The 15,315-nt window shown below is 43.7% G+C and overlaps 1 protein-coding gene across 3 annotated transcripts in view; it reads right to left on the minus strand.

The window, feature by feature from the left end:
* The window catches only part of LOC147123368 (ras-related protein Rab-3C), a 390,864-nt gene that overhangs the window by 352,004 nt on the left and 23,545 nt on the right, over window positions 1-15,315 (minus strand). For all 3 annotated transcript variants that reach the window (XM_085971707.1, XM_085971697.1, XM_085971717.1), the window contains exon 2: window positions 8,335-8,562. In XM_085971707.1, the coding sequence (XP_085827833.1) occupies window positions 8,335-8,562 (228 nt within the window). The remainder of the gene's footprint in view (window positions 1-8,334; window positions 8,563-15,315) is intronic.

The following is a 15,315-nucleotide window of genomic DNA, read 5'->3' on the forward strand; positions in this document are numbered from 1 at the left end:
AAAGCTGGATCCAAAATTGGCTCAGTGGCAGGAAGCAAAGGGTGTTTTTGTGACTGGAAGGCTGTTACCAGTGGGGTTCCGCAGGGCTCAATGCTAGGTCCCTTGCTGTTTGTGGTATATATCAGTGATTTAGATTTCAATGTAGGGGGCATGATTCAGAAGTTTGTGGATGATACAAAAATTGGCTATGTGGTTGATAGTGAGGAAGAAAGCTGTAGACTGCAGGAGGATATCAATGGACTGGTCAGGAGATCAGAAAAGTGGCAAATGAAATTCAATCCAGAGAAGTGTGAGGTAATGCATTTGGGGAGGGCTAACAAGGCAAGGGAATACACTATAAATGGTAGGATATTGAGACATGTAGAGGAATAGGGGGACCTTGGAGTGCATGTCCACAGATCGCTGAAGGTAGCAGGACAGATAGATAAGGTGGTTAAGAAGGCATACAAGATACTTTTCTTTTTTAGCCGAGGCATAGAATATAAGAGCAGGGAGGTTATGCTAGAACTGTATAAAACACTAGTTAGGCCACAGCTAGAATACTGCGTGCAGTTCTGGTCACCACATTACAGGAAAGAGGTGATTGCACTAGAGTGGGTACAGGCGAGATTTACGAAGATGTTGCCAGGACTGGAGAATTTTAGCTATGAGGAAAGATCGGATAGGCTGGGGTTGTTTTCTTATCTGAGGAAGGATGTTCTTGCCATGGAAGGGGTGCAGCGAAGATTCACCAGGCTGAGACCTGGGATGGCAGGAATGACGTATGAGGAGAGATTGGGTCAATTGGGCTTGTACTCACTGGAGTTTAGAAGAATGAGAGGGGATCTCATTGAAACTTATAAAATTCTAACAGGACTAGACAGCCTAGATGCAGGAAGGATGTTCCCGATGGTTGGGGAGTCCAGAACCAGGGGTCACAATCTAAGGATAAGGGGTAAGCCATTTAGGACAGAGATGAGGAGGAATTTCTTCACCCAGAGAGTGGTGAACCTGTGGAATTCTCTACCACAGAAGGCAGTAGAGGCCAATTCATTAAATATATTCAAGAAGGAGTTGGATATATTTCTTAAGGCTAAAGGGATCAAGGGATATGGGGAGAAAGCAGGGACAGGGTACTGAATTTGGATGATCAGCCATGATCGCATTGAATGGCGGAGCAGGCTCGAGGGGCTGAATAGCCTACTCCTGCTCCTGTCTTCTATAGAAACATAGAAACATAGAACTATGTTTCTATGTTTTGGAACAGAGGAGGTTGAGCGGAGATTTAATTGAGGGGTATAAAATTAATGGGGCCTAGCTAGAGTGGATAGGAAGGACTTATTTCCCTTAGCAGAGAGGTCAATAACCAGGGGGCACAGATTTAAAGTAATTGGTAGAGGGATTAGAGGGGATTTGAGGAGAACTTTTTTCACCCAGAGGGTGGTGATGGTCTGGAACTCACTGCCTGAAAGGGTGGTAGAGGCAGAAACCCTCATCGCATTTCAAATGTACTTGGATATGCACTTGAAGTGCCATAACCTGCAAGGCTACGGACCAAGAGCTGGAAAGTGGGATTAGGCTGGATAGCTCTTAATGGCTGTACAGACACGATGGCTGGAACTTTCACTTTGGAGAGCGTGCAGGTTTGGGGGCGGGTCGGCGGTTAAAAGCGCAGAAAATGACGTGTCAAGACCCTGCCGTCATCCCGCCGAGTTCCACCTTTCATTGGGCGCATTTTGAGGCACGCCACAGACCAGCTCGGGAGAGGCGGGCGACCTTATTGAGCTACTTAACTGCTCATTTACAGACCCTTAACTGCCTTTTTGATGTTAGGTTCGGACTTTAACTGGTTGCGCACAGGATTCACCTACCTTGGGAACTTCGCCTGTGAAGGGAAGGCGGGAGCTCAGTGGCCATTGTGCGAGTTCATTAAGCGACAGCTGGAAAAAGCATATACTCACCCCTTACACCTGCTTCCTTGCCTAATTTGTGCAGGGGTTTAGCTTTCAGGAGTTTGCAGGTGATTTCTGCAGCATCTGAAGCCACTCACACCACATTGCTCGTTACTCTCAGTATATTGGAGGATTGGGCTTCTGATCTTCACCTTACCTGGCATCTATTAGATTAGCATGGGTGCCACTTATGCTGTTTCACTTTGGAACTCAGAATTGGACCAAGATGAGCCCCAGCACCAACAACACCAGCCACACCAGCAGCAGCAGCAACCACACCAGCAGCAGCAACCATACCAGCAGCCTTCTCCTCACCGACCTGATGCTCCACAGGCGAGAGGGGATCAGCACACGGGTGCACTGCCCTGGAGGCAATACCACCAACACAGGGTATACGGGCAGAGGATGAGCTTCCTGGACATGACTGAGCAGCAGTGCTTCACGAGGCTCAGGCTATCGCGCCAGGTCGCTGCAGACATTTGTAGCTTGTTGGAACAAAACCTGCTGCCCAGAGGACCTGGTGGACATGCCTTACCAGTGGCTGTCAAAGACACCACCTCAGCTTCTTCACCTCAGGCTCCTTCCAGGGATCTGCAGCAGACATTTGCAGAATCTCGCAGTCGGCTGCCCACAGATGCATCACCCAGGTGACCGATGCCATGTTTCACAAGTCAGCCAATTATGTGAACTTTGCCATTGATGAAGCCAGTGTTACTGAGCGGGCGCTCAGCTTTGAGGCTCTGGCTGGCTTCCCACAGGTGCAGGGCATCATCGACTGCACACATGTGCCCATCAAGGCACCCCATCAACACCCAGGAGTGTTTGTGAACCACAAGGACTTCCACTCGCTCAATGTGCAGCTCGTCTGTAACCATAAAAAGATCATCATGCATGTGTGTACCAGATTCCTTGGCACTTGTCATGATTCTTTCATTCTGTGCCAGTCCACCCTCCCTCAGCTTTTCACACCTCCAAGCAGACTTACCGGCTGGCTGCTTGGAGACAAGGGCTATCCACTGAAGACACAGTTGATGACACCCTTGAGGAGGCCAAGCAATGAGGACAAGGAGTGCTATAATGACAGCCACATGTCCACCAGATGTGTCATAGAGCAAGCAATCGGCAGGCCGAAGATGCGCTTCAGATGCCTTGACAGCTTTGGAGGAGCTCTTCGGTACGCACCAGCCAGGGTCTCCAGAATCATCATCGTTTGCTGCACGCTGCATAACATAGCGATAATGTCCCACATAAGAGATTAGCGTGCAAAATTAAGGCACATGGGATTGGGGGCAAGGTATTGACTTGGATAGAGAACTGGTTGGCGGACAGAAAGCAAAGAGTTGGAATAAACGGGTCGTTTTCCGAGTGGCAGGCAGTGACTAGTGGGGTACCGCAAGGATCGGTCCTTGGACCCCAGCTGTTCACAATGTATATTAATGATCTGGACGAGGGAATTGGATGTAATATCTCCAAATTTGCAGACGACACAAAGCTGGGTGGGAGGGTAACCTGTGAGGTGGATGTCGTGAAACTCCAGTACGATTTGGACAGATTGGGTGATTGGGCAGAAACATGGCAAATGCACTATAATGTGGATAAATGTGAGGTTATCCACTTTGGTGGCAAAAACAGGAAGGCAGATTATTATTTGAATGGCAATAGATTGGGAGAAGGGGAAGTGCAAAGAGACCTGGGTGTTCTTGTGCACCAGTCGCTGAAGGTAAGCATGCAGGTGCAGCAGGCAGTTAAGAAGGCAAATGGTATGTTGGCCTTTGTAGCAAGAGGGTTCGAGTACAGGAACAAGGATGTCTTGCTGCAGTTGTACAGGGCCTTGGTGAGATCGCACCTTGAGTATTGTGTGCAGTTTTGGCCGCCTTACCTGAGGAAGGACGTTCTTGCCATGGAAGGAGTACAGCGAAGATTCACCAGGCTGATACCTGGGATGGCAGGAATGACGTATGAGGAGAGATTGTGTCGATTGGGCTTATACTCACTGGAGTTTAGAAGATTGAGAGGGGATCTCATCGAAACCTATAAAATTCTGTCAGGCCTGGACAGACTAGATGCAGGAAGGATGTTTCTGATGGCCGGGGAGTCCAAAACCAGGGGTCATAGTCTAAGGATAAGGGGTAAGCCATTTAGGACTGAAATGAGGAGGAATTTCTTCACCCAGAGAGTGGTGAACCTGTGGAATTCTCTGCCACAGAGGGCGGTGGAGGCCAGTTCATTAAGTATATTCAAGAAAGAGTTGGATATATTTCTTAAGGCTAAAGGGATCAAGGGATATGGGGAGAATGCAGGGACCGGGTACTGAATTTGGATGATCAGCCATGATCTCATTGAATGGCGGAGCAGGCTCGAGGGGCCGAATGGCCTACTCCTGCTCCTATCTTCTATGTTTCTATGTTTCTATTCATGATCCAAACATGAACCACCAAAATGAAGAATATTTTAAATGCACCACAAAGATCACAGACAGTAAGGTCCAATATTTATAATCATCAATAACTTTTTACATAAATGATGTATAATTGTTGTAACGACTGAAAAATTAACTCTAGGTTCACAGTTTTGAAACTTAAACACCATACACAAACAGCATGTAAAAAAACAATTAGCTTTCACAAAATAAGGTACCTTCCCCATTAGTGGACTGCCCCTTTAATTTACTAGTATTATGTGCTATTTTCAGAATTTCCTTTTCTAATTGCTGGCAAAATCGTGAATATTGAATGAATTAACAATACAGTTCAAATATTGTAAATAATTAACACATTTGTTTAGCAGAACATCCATTCATTGTAAGGAAACAACTGAGAAGTAAATACAAACTGATAAATACAAGACAACATTCCATCCATATCCACTACATTCATTTCTGTTAACACATGCCCAGAAATTCGGGTCTCCATGGGTGAGTACGCATGGGGTACTCACCCGTAAGCCCAATGGAAGTGCTGGTTTCGTGCATGCACTGCGCATGCGCGGGAAACCGGCACTTCCGTTCCCCTGAAAGAAGGGGTACAGAAGTCGAACGCGTGCGCAGGAGAGGCTGCGCGTGTGCATCGAACTTATGTTTTTTTTGCAGGTTTTCCCGGGAGGGTAAGTCTCCAGAAGTTAGACATGTAAAAAGCAGGCGCAAGGCCTGCTTTTTACAAGGTAAGTGGTGAATTAATTAAAATTAAAACATTTTTTCCACAGGTTTATTATTTTTAAATACTTTAAAGAAAGGTAAGTTTATTTTTAGCCCCGTTAGAAAATGTAATTAATTTTTTCAAAAATTTAAATTATTGTTTAAAATAGTTATTTCATGTTATTTATAGTTTATTTTAAAAATGTGATTTTTTAAAAAATTATTTGAAGATTTAGTGATGTTTTGGGGCTTATAGTATTTATAGTTTTGACAGGTCTTCCTCTCAAACTTATGAATGAAGCATTCCCTGCTACCATTGGCTCTCCATGGCCCACGTGATCCCAGGGGACGCATCAAACTAACTGCGCCCTTGGGATACGCAAGCACTGTGCGCCGGCAGTTGGAGGAGGCCCAGGATCGGAATCCCACTCGGGCCCACAGCTCAACAGCTGGAGCGGTAGGTAAGTGCAGGTCGGGGGCTTGCACCAGCGGGAAGCCCCCGACCCAAATTTCTGGGCCATTAATTTTACCGGGCAAGAAAAGCTTAAATTAACAGGGATTTATAGGTCATTCCATTTTAACCTACTTGCACCCAAATTACATAAAAGGGATGAAATTGGTCTCAGCAGTACTTGTAACACACATGTGTATATGAAGCTCCTCCATATGCTATTTTAATGCATTTGTCAACCCATTTAATTGGAATACTTTGAAACAGCATAGAGAGAATTTCATAGAAACACACTGCATTGTCAGCTTCTGGATAATATGTTACAGGATGTCAGTTATGTCAACAAATTTAAAAGAACATCAGTATAAAACATGCAACTAAAAAGTGACAAAAGTAACAAAAAGATGTTCATTTGGAATTCTGAAAAGCAATTACTTTGGCTAATTGAATAAAATGCTGACTAAACAGGCTATTAAATGGAACTGATTTACTTAATCTAGTTTTATTTCAAATGCCAAACCGAACTTTCAGCATAATGTTACATTTGAGCTTATAGCACCATTAAACAAATATTCAGTCACTGACTGATGTTACAAGTAGCCAAGTGGCAATAAAGCAGATGTATAATAATTCAATTTTCTCAAAACCAGACAGCACATGCAATAAAAACTCTGTACATACTGACGAGAAACAATTGGTCTAATAAGGAAAATGACCTCATCTATGGGTCTTTGTGCTTTTATAATGAAATTACCCATTGGCGTCATCGGAGTATTGACATTGAGCAGACACAGGGCTTTTTGAGCAGGTACTTTTATCAATGCTACTGAACATATAATTGTATCTAAGTTTTTAATTTTAATGAAAAAGCTTCGCTGGCATATTCCTTAACAATCACAAAACAGTTTTATGTTGCTTTTTAAATCACATCCTGTGATATCAGCAAAAGTCTCTCTCTCACACACATAAACAAAATTGACTGCGATTTTGTCATTGATGTCAGGTTGGGTGCAGAACAGCTGGTTTCCGGCTTCCAGTCCCGCCCCCAGCTGCATCCGCTCCACAGACATGATTTTGCCTTGATTGACCTTGTTAAGCCTGCCCTGCGGGCTTGCCGGCCAATTAACAAGAAGCGGGTCTGATGACAGCATTTGATGACACGTCATCTGCCGGTTTCCTTAAAGAGACCATGCACAATTTTATGTTGACAGTTGATTTTTCAGTGTTTGACAGCATTGAGGTGCTGAAAACATTGACAATCACTGCACAAAGGTGACCTCTTGCACCCAGGCTCTCCAATGACTCCCTCCATATGCTGGAATAGATGGCAGCTGCAGGTGAGGTGACAGAAGCGATCTCCCAATGAGGTGGCACTGGACATACAGTTGGATTTAAAAACTTGTAAGCTAAAGAAATCTGTAAATGTTTTAAAAATGCAGTACCCAACATTTTCTTTGCTCTGGAACACACCATGTGCAACATTGGATCCTTCACACCACTTCTGCAGCTGTCATCATTCCACAAACATTACAGCAGACTCACAACACGCCACACTTACCTGGTGTGGTGTCCGGACGTCGGGAAACCCAAGCCAGAAGCGGCAAAATCCAAAAATAGGCTGAAAACTACTGGCAAGTACCTGTTAATAGGCAGGTAATTGCCTTTAATCCACTTCCCGCCGCTAGGTGTCAGGTCCATTTGCAAATCCCGACACTTGGGAAAGCTGTTTGGAGGCGGGTTGACGGCGGGATCAGAACCCGCCGTCAATCAAATCGAATTTAACCTCTGACCCACCTCCAAACCCGCCCTCTGAGCACTGGCAAGATCGTAGCCATAGTGTGCATTTCCCCCCATATATAATTATTATGCATTAATCAAACATTGTGTTTCTCAAAATGTAAGATGATTTTCCCATTAGGGGATTTATCACTTAATTTCATATTTTGTTCACAAGCATCACATTTTCTTAATATTGCTTTTATTATAAATAAGTCTTTTATTTCAATTTAGACTGCGAGATACAGATGAGAGTGAAGCCCAGTTTTGTCCCTTTTCCAATGCTAATTGTAGGCAAAGCAGAAAATAAACATCAGCAATGGTAAAGTATGTTGTTGGGACCTTTAAACTGCATATTGTGACTGGTTTATCTGAATACCATTTCCTAAAGGTTTTTCTTTGAATACAAGTTAAAGAAACAAGGTTTTGAGGTTAAAGAAGGGGGCCGTAATATAATCAAAGATAGTCTTCTAGTTTTGACAGAACCTGATAAATGTCTGTGGTACAAACAAAAAAAAACAAGAAAGATGATTTGAAGAAAACTAATTATCACTACATTTTTGAAAGAAAATTGCCTTTTGATTTGTTTTCCTATTTTAAATGCATTACATGTCAGAATTTCTACTTATCTCTTCAAACTAGTTTTAGTCAATGCTCTTCAGCACAGTAGATATATTATGCTAAAATCTTAGGACTTTGAGTTACAAACATGCCCTAGCTGTTCAGTGAAGCGTAACTACCTTGGATTTCATTCATTAGCTCAATGTGGGGAAAGGGAGGGAGGGAGGAGAACGAACAATGGGCGCCTCCTTTCAGCAACAAAATGGATCCACCCAATTTAGCCATCCATAAGAGGAAAGAGCATCAAACAGTAACCCCTTCACAACCATTTAATTAAGGCATCCTTCCACTTTAAGAAGGAAAAAATTCTTAACTGATGTATAGCAATTCTGATCAATACTATAAAATGTGCTTCTTACTGAGTTGCATGCCTTTTTGATAGCTGAAGAAGCCTATATTATAAACCATATGCATAAACTCACCCAAATTTGCAACTTGATCCTTTTTTCATTTCTGTAGACCGTCTTTACTTTGAAGTCAATACCTACAGTGCTTACAAAGGCAGATGTAAAGGAATCATCAGCATAGCGGAAGAGAAACGAGGTTTTCCCAACACTGCTGTTGCCAATGATCAGTAATTTGAACATGTAGTCAAAATTCTGGTCAGCTGTGTCCTTCTGGCCATATCGAGAATCTTGTGTCGATGCCATCTGGAATACAGATTACAGAGTACCTTCAAATCACCTACTCACCTCAAACCAAGTATATTACATTAACATTCTGATCAAAAAAGCTATCAAAGATTGACTAATAATAAAACCAAGATGCAAATACAATCAATTAACATAATTTACTGATACATGTATGTAGTTATACGACAACTCTTGATTACCAGTAAAATGCTTGGATTATAATTGTGTGTTACACACTGGTGGGAAATTTAAAGTTACACTCTGAGCAATTTAGCAAAATGATGGCAAATTATATTCCCACCACTTGTTGTGTATCAAACTATTTTCTATAAACTGGTACCATAATCCCAGAAAGACTAGCAATCTTCCATTTGCATTATCAATTATACAGTGTAGAAATTAAAATACAGAGTATTAATAGAGCTATATTAAATCAAGATATAAACTAAATGAAATAAACATCTAATCATTTTTAAACTATTAAGAAACCATAAACATTGTTTGCACAACTAACTGCAATAAATATATCATAATTCATATCCAAATAGCACATTTATCATTTAAATAAAAAAAATAAAAAACTTTGTACTGATGAAAATATTTTAATGTCATAAGATGGTGATAAACACATATCATCCAACTGTACATAGCACAGCTGTCTGTTCTACTGGATAAAGGTTGTGGCCCTGTTGTTTAACTAGTCTAATTACTTATATAGCCTTGAAGAGGGTGCAGAGGAGATTGAATAGAATGGTACCAAACATGTGGAGTCAAGAGTCATATAGTCATAGAGTTATACAGCACAGAAAGAGGCCGTTCGGCCCATCGTGTCCGCGCCGGCCATCAAGCTCTGTCTATTCTAATCCCATTTTCCAGCACTTGGTCGGTAGCCTTGTATGCTATGGCATTTCAAGTGCTCATCTAAATGCTTCTTGAATGTTGTGAGGGTTCCTGCCTCTACCACCCTTTCAGGCAGTGAGTTCCAGATTCCAACCACCCTCTGGGTGAAAAGGTTTTCCTCAAATCCCCGCTAAACCTCCTGCCCCTTACCTTGAAACTATGCCCCCTAGTTATTGACCCCTCTACTAAGGGGAAAAGTTCCTTTCTATCTATCCTATCTATGCCCCTCATAATTTTGTACACCTCAATTAGGTCCCCCCTCAGCCTTCACTGCTCTAAGGAAAACAAACCCAGCCTGTCCAGCCTCTCTTCATAGCTGAAGCGCTCCAGCCCAGGTAACATTCTGGTGAATCTCCTCTGCACCATCTCCAATGAAATCACATCCTTCCTATAGTGTGGTGACCAGAACTGCACACAGTGTTCCAGCTGTGGCCTAACTAGCATTTTGTACAGCTCCATCATAACCTCTCTGCTCTTATATTCTATGCCTCGGTTAATGAAGGCAAGTATCCCATATGCCTTTTTAACCACCTTATCTACCTGTCCTGCTGCCTTCAAGGATCTATGTACATGCACACCAAGGTCCCTCTGATCCTCTGTCCTTCCCAGGCTCCTACCATTCATTGTGTATTCCCTTGCCTTGTTAGTCCTCCCAAAATGCATCACCTCACACTTTTCAGGGTTAAATTCCATTTGCCACTGTTCTGCCCATCTGACCATCCCATCTATATCGTCCTGTAGCCTGAAGATGTGATTGTTCTCCTTAGACATGAGAAGGTTAAGAGGAGATTTAATAGTGGTGTACAAAATTATGAAGGGTTTTGATAGAGTAAATAAGAAATGGTTTTCACTTGCAGAAGGAGCGGTAACCAAAGAACACAGATTTAAGATAATTGGCAAAAGAGCCAGCGGGACATGAGGAGAATTTTTTTACGCATCGAATTGTTATGATCTGGAATGCGTTGTCTGAAAGACTGGTGGATGCAGGTAATGGGGGAAAAATTGAGTTGCGCCCCCTTTGGGGCACTAACTTTGCTGGGGTGTTACTTTTAACGCCCCGAAAAGATTAGCGCCCCCGCAGCCGAAATTAATCGGTAGCGCCCTAAGAGAGAAGTGGGGCGCTACTGGAAGCGTCGCACCGCGGTGCTGCAAGCCTTCCTCCCCTTCTAAAAGGGGAGGGGCCTTGTGCAGCACAACCTGGGGCCCAGCTGGGCCCACCAGGGATCGGAGTGCCAGCAAAAGAGCCCGGCACTCAAGAGAAATGACGGGCTCATGGAGCGCAACCGGCACTCCGTGGGGGGCTGGTCAGCAGGCCAGGGACGGCAAAGGGGGCAGGTGCTGGCAGGCGGCCAGCAATAAAAATGGCCGCCGGGTACCGCGCCTTTAATTAGCGCTGCCCCGGCCGCAGGTAGGCCCTCCTGACCCTGTAGGACATAGCGTCCGGCGGTAAGTCAGGGGGCGCTACCGAAGATCGCGGCCGGGGCACGAGTGGGGCGCTGCGCACAATGATGACATCATCGCCGGCGGCGCAGTGCCGCGGGGTGCTAACGGTTGCCGCTGCCGCTAACCTCCCGCAGAATTTCACGGGAGGCGTTGCTAGTGCCACGCCTGGGCGCTAATTGCTTTGTGTCCCATTCGCACCCTATAACGGGAGGTGCAAAGCAACCGAATTTTTAGGTCAATAACTTTCAAAAGGGAATTGGATATAGAAAAAAATATAACATAGAAAAATAGGAGCAGGAGTAGGCCATTTGGCCCTTTGAGCCTGCTCCGCCATTCAATATGATCATGGCTGATCCTTTATCTCAATACCATATTCCCGCTCTCTCTCCATACCCCTTGATGCCTATTGTGTCTAGAAATCTATCTATCTCCTTTTTAAATATATTCAGTGACTTGGACTCCACAGCATTTTGTTGTAGAGAATTCCACAGGTTCACCACCCTCTGAGTGAAGAAATTTCTCCTCATCTCAGTCCTAAATGTCCTACCCTATATTCTGAGACTGTGGCCCCTCGTTCTAGACCACCCCCCAGCCAGGGAAAACATCCTCCCTGCATCCAGTCTGTTTAGCCGTCAGAATTTTATACGTTTCAATGAGATCCCCTCTCATTCTTCAAAACTCTAGTGAATACAGGCCTACTCGACCCAATCTCGCCTCATACGACAGTCCTGCCATCCCAGGAATCAGTCTGGTGAACTTTCGCTGCACTCCCTCTATGGCAAGTATACCCTTTCTTAGGTAAGGAGACCAAAACTGCACACAATACTCCAGGTGGGATCTCACCAAGGCCATGTATAACTGTAGTAAGACATCCTTGCTCCTGTACTCAAAACCTCTTGCAATGAAGGCCAACATACCATTTGCCTTCCTAACTGCTTGCTGCACCTGCATGTTTGCTTTCAGTGACTGGTGTACAAGGACACCCAGGTCCCTTTGTACATCAACATTTCCCAATCTATCACCATTTAAATAATACTCTGCCTTTCTGTTTTTCCTACCGAGTGGATAACTTCACATTTATCCACGTTATACTGCATCTGCCATGTATTTGCCCACTCACTCAACTTGTCTAAATCGCCTTGAAGCCTCTTTGTATCCTCCTCACAACTCACAATCCCACCTAGTTTCGTGTCGTCAGCAAACTTTAAAATATTACATTTGGTTCCCTTATCCAAATCATTGATATATATTGTGAATAGCTGGGGCCCAAGCACTGATCCCTGCGGTACCCCACTAGTCACTGCCTGCCACCCCAAAAACACCCATTTATTCCTACTCTCTGTTTCCTGTCTGTTAACCAATTTTAAATCCATGCCAGTATATTGCCCCCAATCCCATGTGCTTTAATTTTGCTCACTAACCTCTTATGTGGGACTTTATCAAAGGCCTTCTGAAAATCCAAATACACCACATCCACTGGTTCTCCCTTATCTATTCTACCAGTTACATCCTCAAAAAACTCCAGTAGGTTTGTCAAACATGATTTCCCTTTCATAAATCCATGTTGACTTTGTCTAATCCCGTTGATATTTTCTAAGTGTCCTGTTATCACATCCTTTATAATAGACTCTAGCATTTTCCCTACTACTGATGTTAGGCTAACCGGTCTGTCGTTCCCTGTTTCCTCTCTGCCTCCTTTTTTAAAAAGTGTGGTTACATTTGCCACCCTCCAATCTGCAGGAACTGTTCCATAATCTATAGAATTTTGGAAGATGACAACCAATGCAGCCACTATTTCCATGGCTACCTCTTTTAGTACTCTAGAATGCAGATTATCAGGCCCTGGGGATTTATCGGCTTTCAGTCCCATTAATTTCTCCAGCAATATTTTTTTACTAATACTAATTTCCTTTGATTCCTCCTTCTCACTAGACCCTTGATTCCCTAGCATTTCTGGGAAATTATTTGTGTCCTCTTCCGTGAAGACAGAACCAAAGTATTTCTTTAATTGCTCTGCCATTTCCTTGTTCCCCATTATAAATTCTCCCGTTTCTGACTGTAAGGGACTTACATTTGTCTTCACTAATCTTTTTCTTTTTACATACTTGTAGAAGCTTTTACAATCCGCTTTTTTGTTCCTTGCAAGTTTACTCTCATACTCTATTTTTTCCCTCTTAATCAATCTCTTGGTCCTTTTTTGCTGTACTCTAAACTGCTCCCAATCCTCAGGCTTGCTACTTTTTCTGGTAACTTTATATGACTCCTCTTTGGATCTAATACTATCCTTAATTTCTTTTGTTAGCCATTGTTGGGCCATTTTTCCTTTTGTGTTTTTGTGCCAGAAAGGATCATGCATTCGTTCCTTAAATGTTAGCCATTGCCTATCCACTGTCATGCCTTTTAATGAAGCTCCCCAATCTATCATAGCCAACTCACTCCTCATACCTTCATAGTTTCCTTTGTTTAGACTTAGGACTTTAGTTTCCGATGGACTTCTTTACTTTCCATCTTAATGAAGAATTCTATCATGTTATGGTTACTCTTCCCTAAAGGACCCCGCACAATAAGATTATTAATTATCCCCTTCCCAATCTAGGATAGCCTGTTCCCTAGTTGGCTCCTCAACGTACTGGTCTAAAAAACCATCTCATATACCCTCCAGGAATTCATCCTCCACAGTATTATTGCTAATTTGGTTTGGCCAGTCTATATGTAGATTAAAGTCACCCATGATTACTGTAGTACCCTTGTTACATGAATCTCTAATTTCCTGTTTGATGCCATCCCCTACATTACCACTACTGTTTGGAGGCCTATAGAAATCTCCCACCAGTGTTTTCTGCCCCTTGCTGCTTCTTAGCTCCACCCAGACTGATTCTACATCTTGATATTCTGAGCCAATATCCTTTCTCACTATTGCTCTGATTTCATCCTTTACTAACAACGCCACCCCACCTCCTTTTCCTTTTTGCCTGTCTTTCCTAAATATCGAATATCCTTGGATATTCAGCTCCCAGCCTTGGTCACCCTGCAGCCATGTCTCCGTAATTGCAATTATATCGTATCTGTTTACATCTATTTACGCTGTTAATTTGTCTACCTTATTAAGAATGTTTTGTGCATTCAGATACAGTGCCTTTAGATTTGTCTTTTAAACATTTTTAGACATCTTAACTTTTTTTTGTACTATGGCCCTATTTGTCTTATTAACGTTTTTTCTTACCCGGACCCTATTTGTTAGTGCACTCCTTTGTTTGTACGCTCTGTCCCTTCCTGACACAATCTGGTTATCCTTACCCCAATCACTTTCCTGCACTGCTTCCTTGTCTTTTCTCTTTAGCATTCTAGATTTCTCTTCACCGGGACCCTCCCCAACCTTATTTAGTTTAAAGCCCTATCTACCTCCCTAGTTCTTCGATTCGCTAGAACTCTGGTCCCAGCATGGTTCAGGTGTAGTCCGTCCCAACGGAACAGCTCTCTCTTTCCCCAGTACTGGTGCCAGTGCCCCACGAATCGAAACCCACTTCTCCCACACCAATCTTTTAGCCACACATTCATCTCCCTGATCCTATTGACCCTATGCCAATTTATATACTTGAAAAGGAAAAATTTGCAGGGCTATGGGGAAAGAGCAGGGGACTGGGATGCTCTTTCAAAGCCAGCACAAGCACGATGGGATGAATAGCTTCCTTCTGTGCTGTATGATTCTATGATTCCAGACACTAGTCATTTTATCATTTATAAGGTTGCATTTTTGGAGTTTGGAGTTGTTTGCTGTTCAGAGTTGTTCCATGATCTAGTGTCAATTTTGGCAGGATTTTCTGATTTTGTTGCACTTTTACCACTCTCCCCCATCTATATTGGGTTGTATTTTCCGATCGGAGGCTTCCCACGTGAAGAGGCCTCCGATCTGGAAAAATCTACGCACTTACCTGTGGGCTCCCGAGGTCCGGACACTTCTGATCCTGGGCCTCTCCAACTGGAAATATGCAGGGCCCACGTATCCCAGAGACGCATGTGGTTCGCAAGCGTCCCTGGGATCATGTGGGCCATGGGCAGCCAATCAAAGAAGGGAACCTCCCTTCATACACTTGACAGATAGACCTGTCAAATATATGAATGGGGATCACCCAAAAACACTGTAAAACATTATGGGCTAGAAATTGAGTGGGTTGCGCCAGACGTTAACGCCATAAAAGGGCTGTAATTCCAGCGCTAGACACCTAGCGCCGGAATGCAGACCGATCTGCGCCGACGCCCAAATTCAGTTGACATTTTGCGCCGGCGCAAAGTGTTAGCGCCCGCTCGGTTGCGCGCGCAGATTATGACGTCATAGCCGTGCGCAACGCTGGTTTAGCGCCCAAAACCGGAAATTGAGTGGCGCCGGCGCGTTGTTGGCGTGACGCTATTAAGAACTGTTAAATGGAA

Source organism: Somniosus microcephalus, chromosome 2 (assembly GCF_052327205.1).
Source record: "Somniosus microcephalus isolate GS21.2 chromosome 2, FLI_Smic_1.0, whole genome shotgun sequence".
In the NCBI taxonomy this organism is placed as follows: Eukaryota; Metazoa; Chordata; class Chondrichthyes; order Squaliformes; family Somniosidae; genus Somniosus; species Somniosus microcephalus.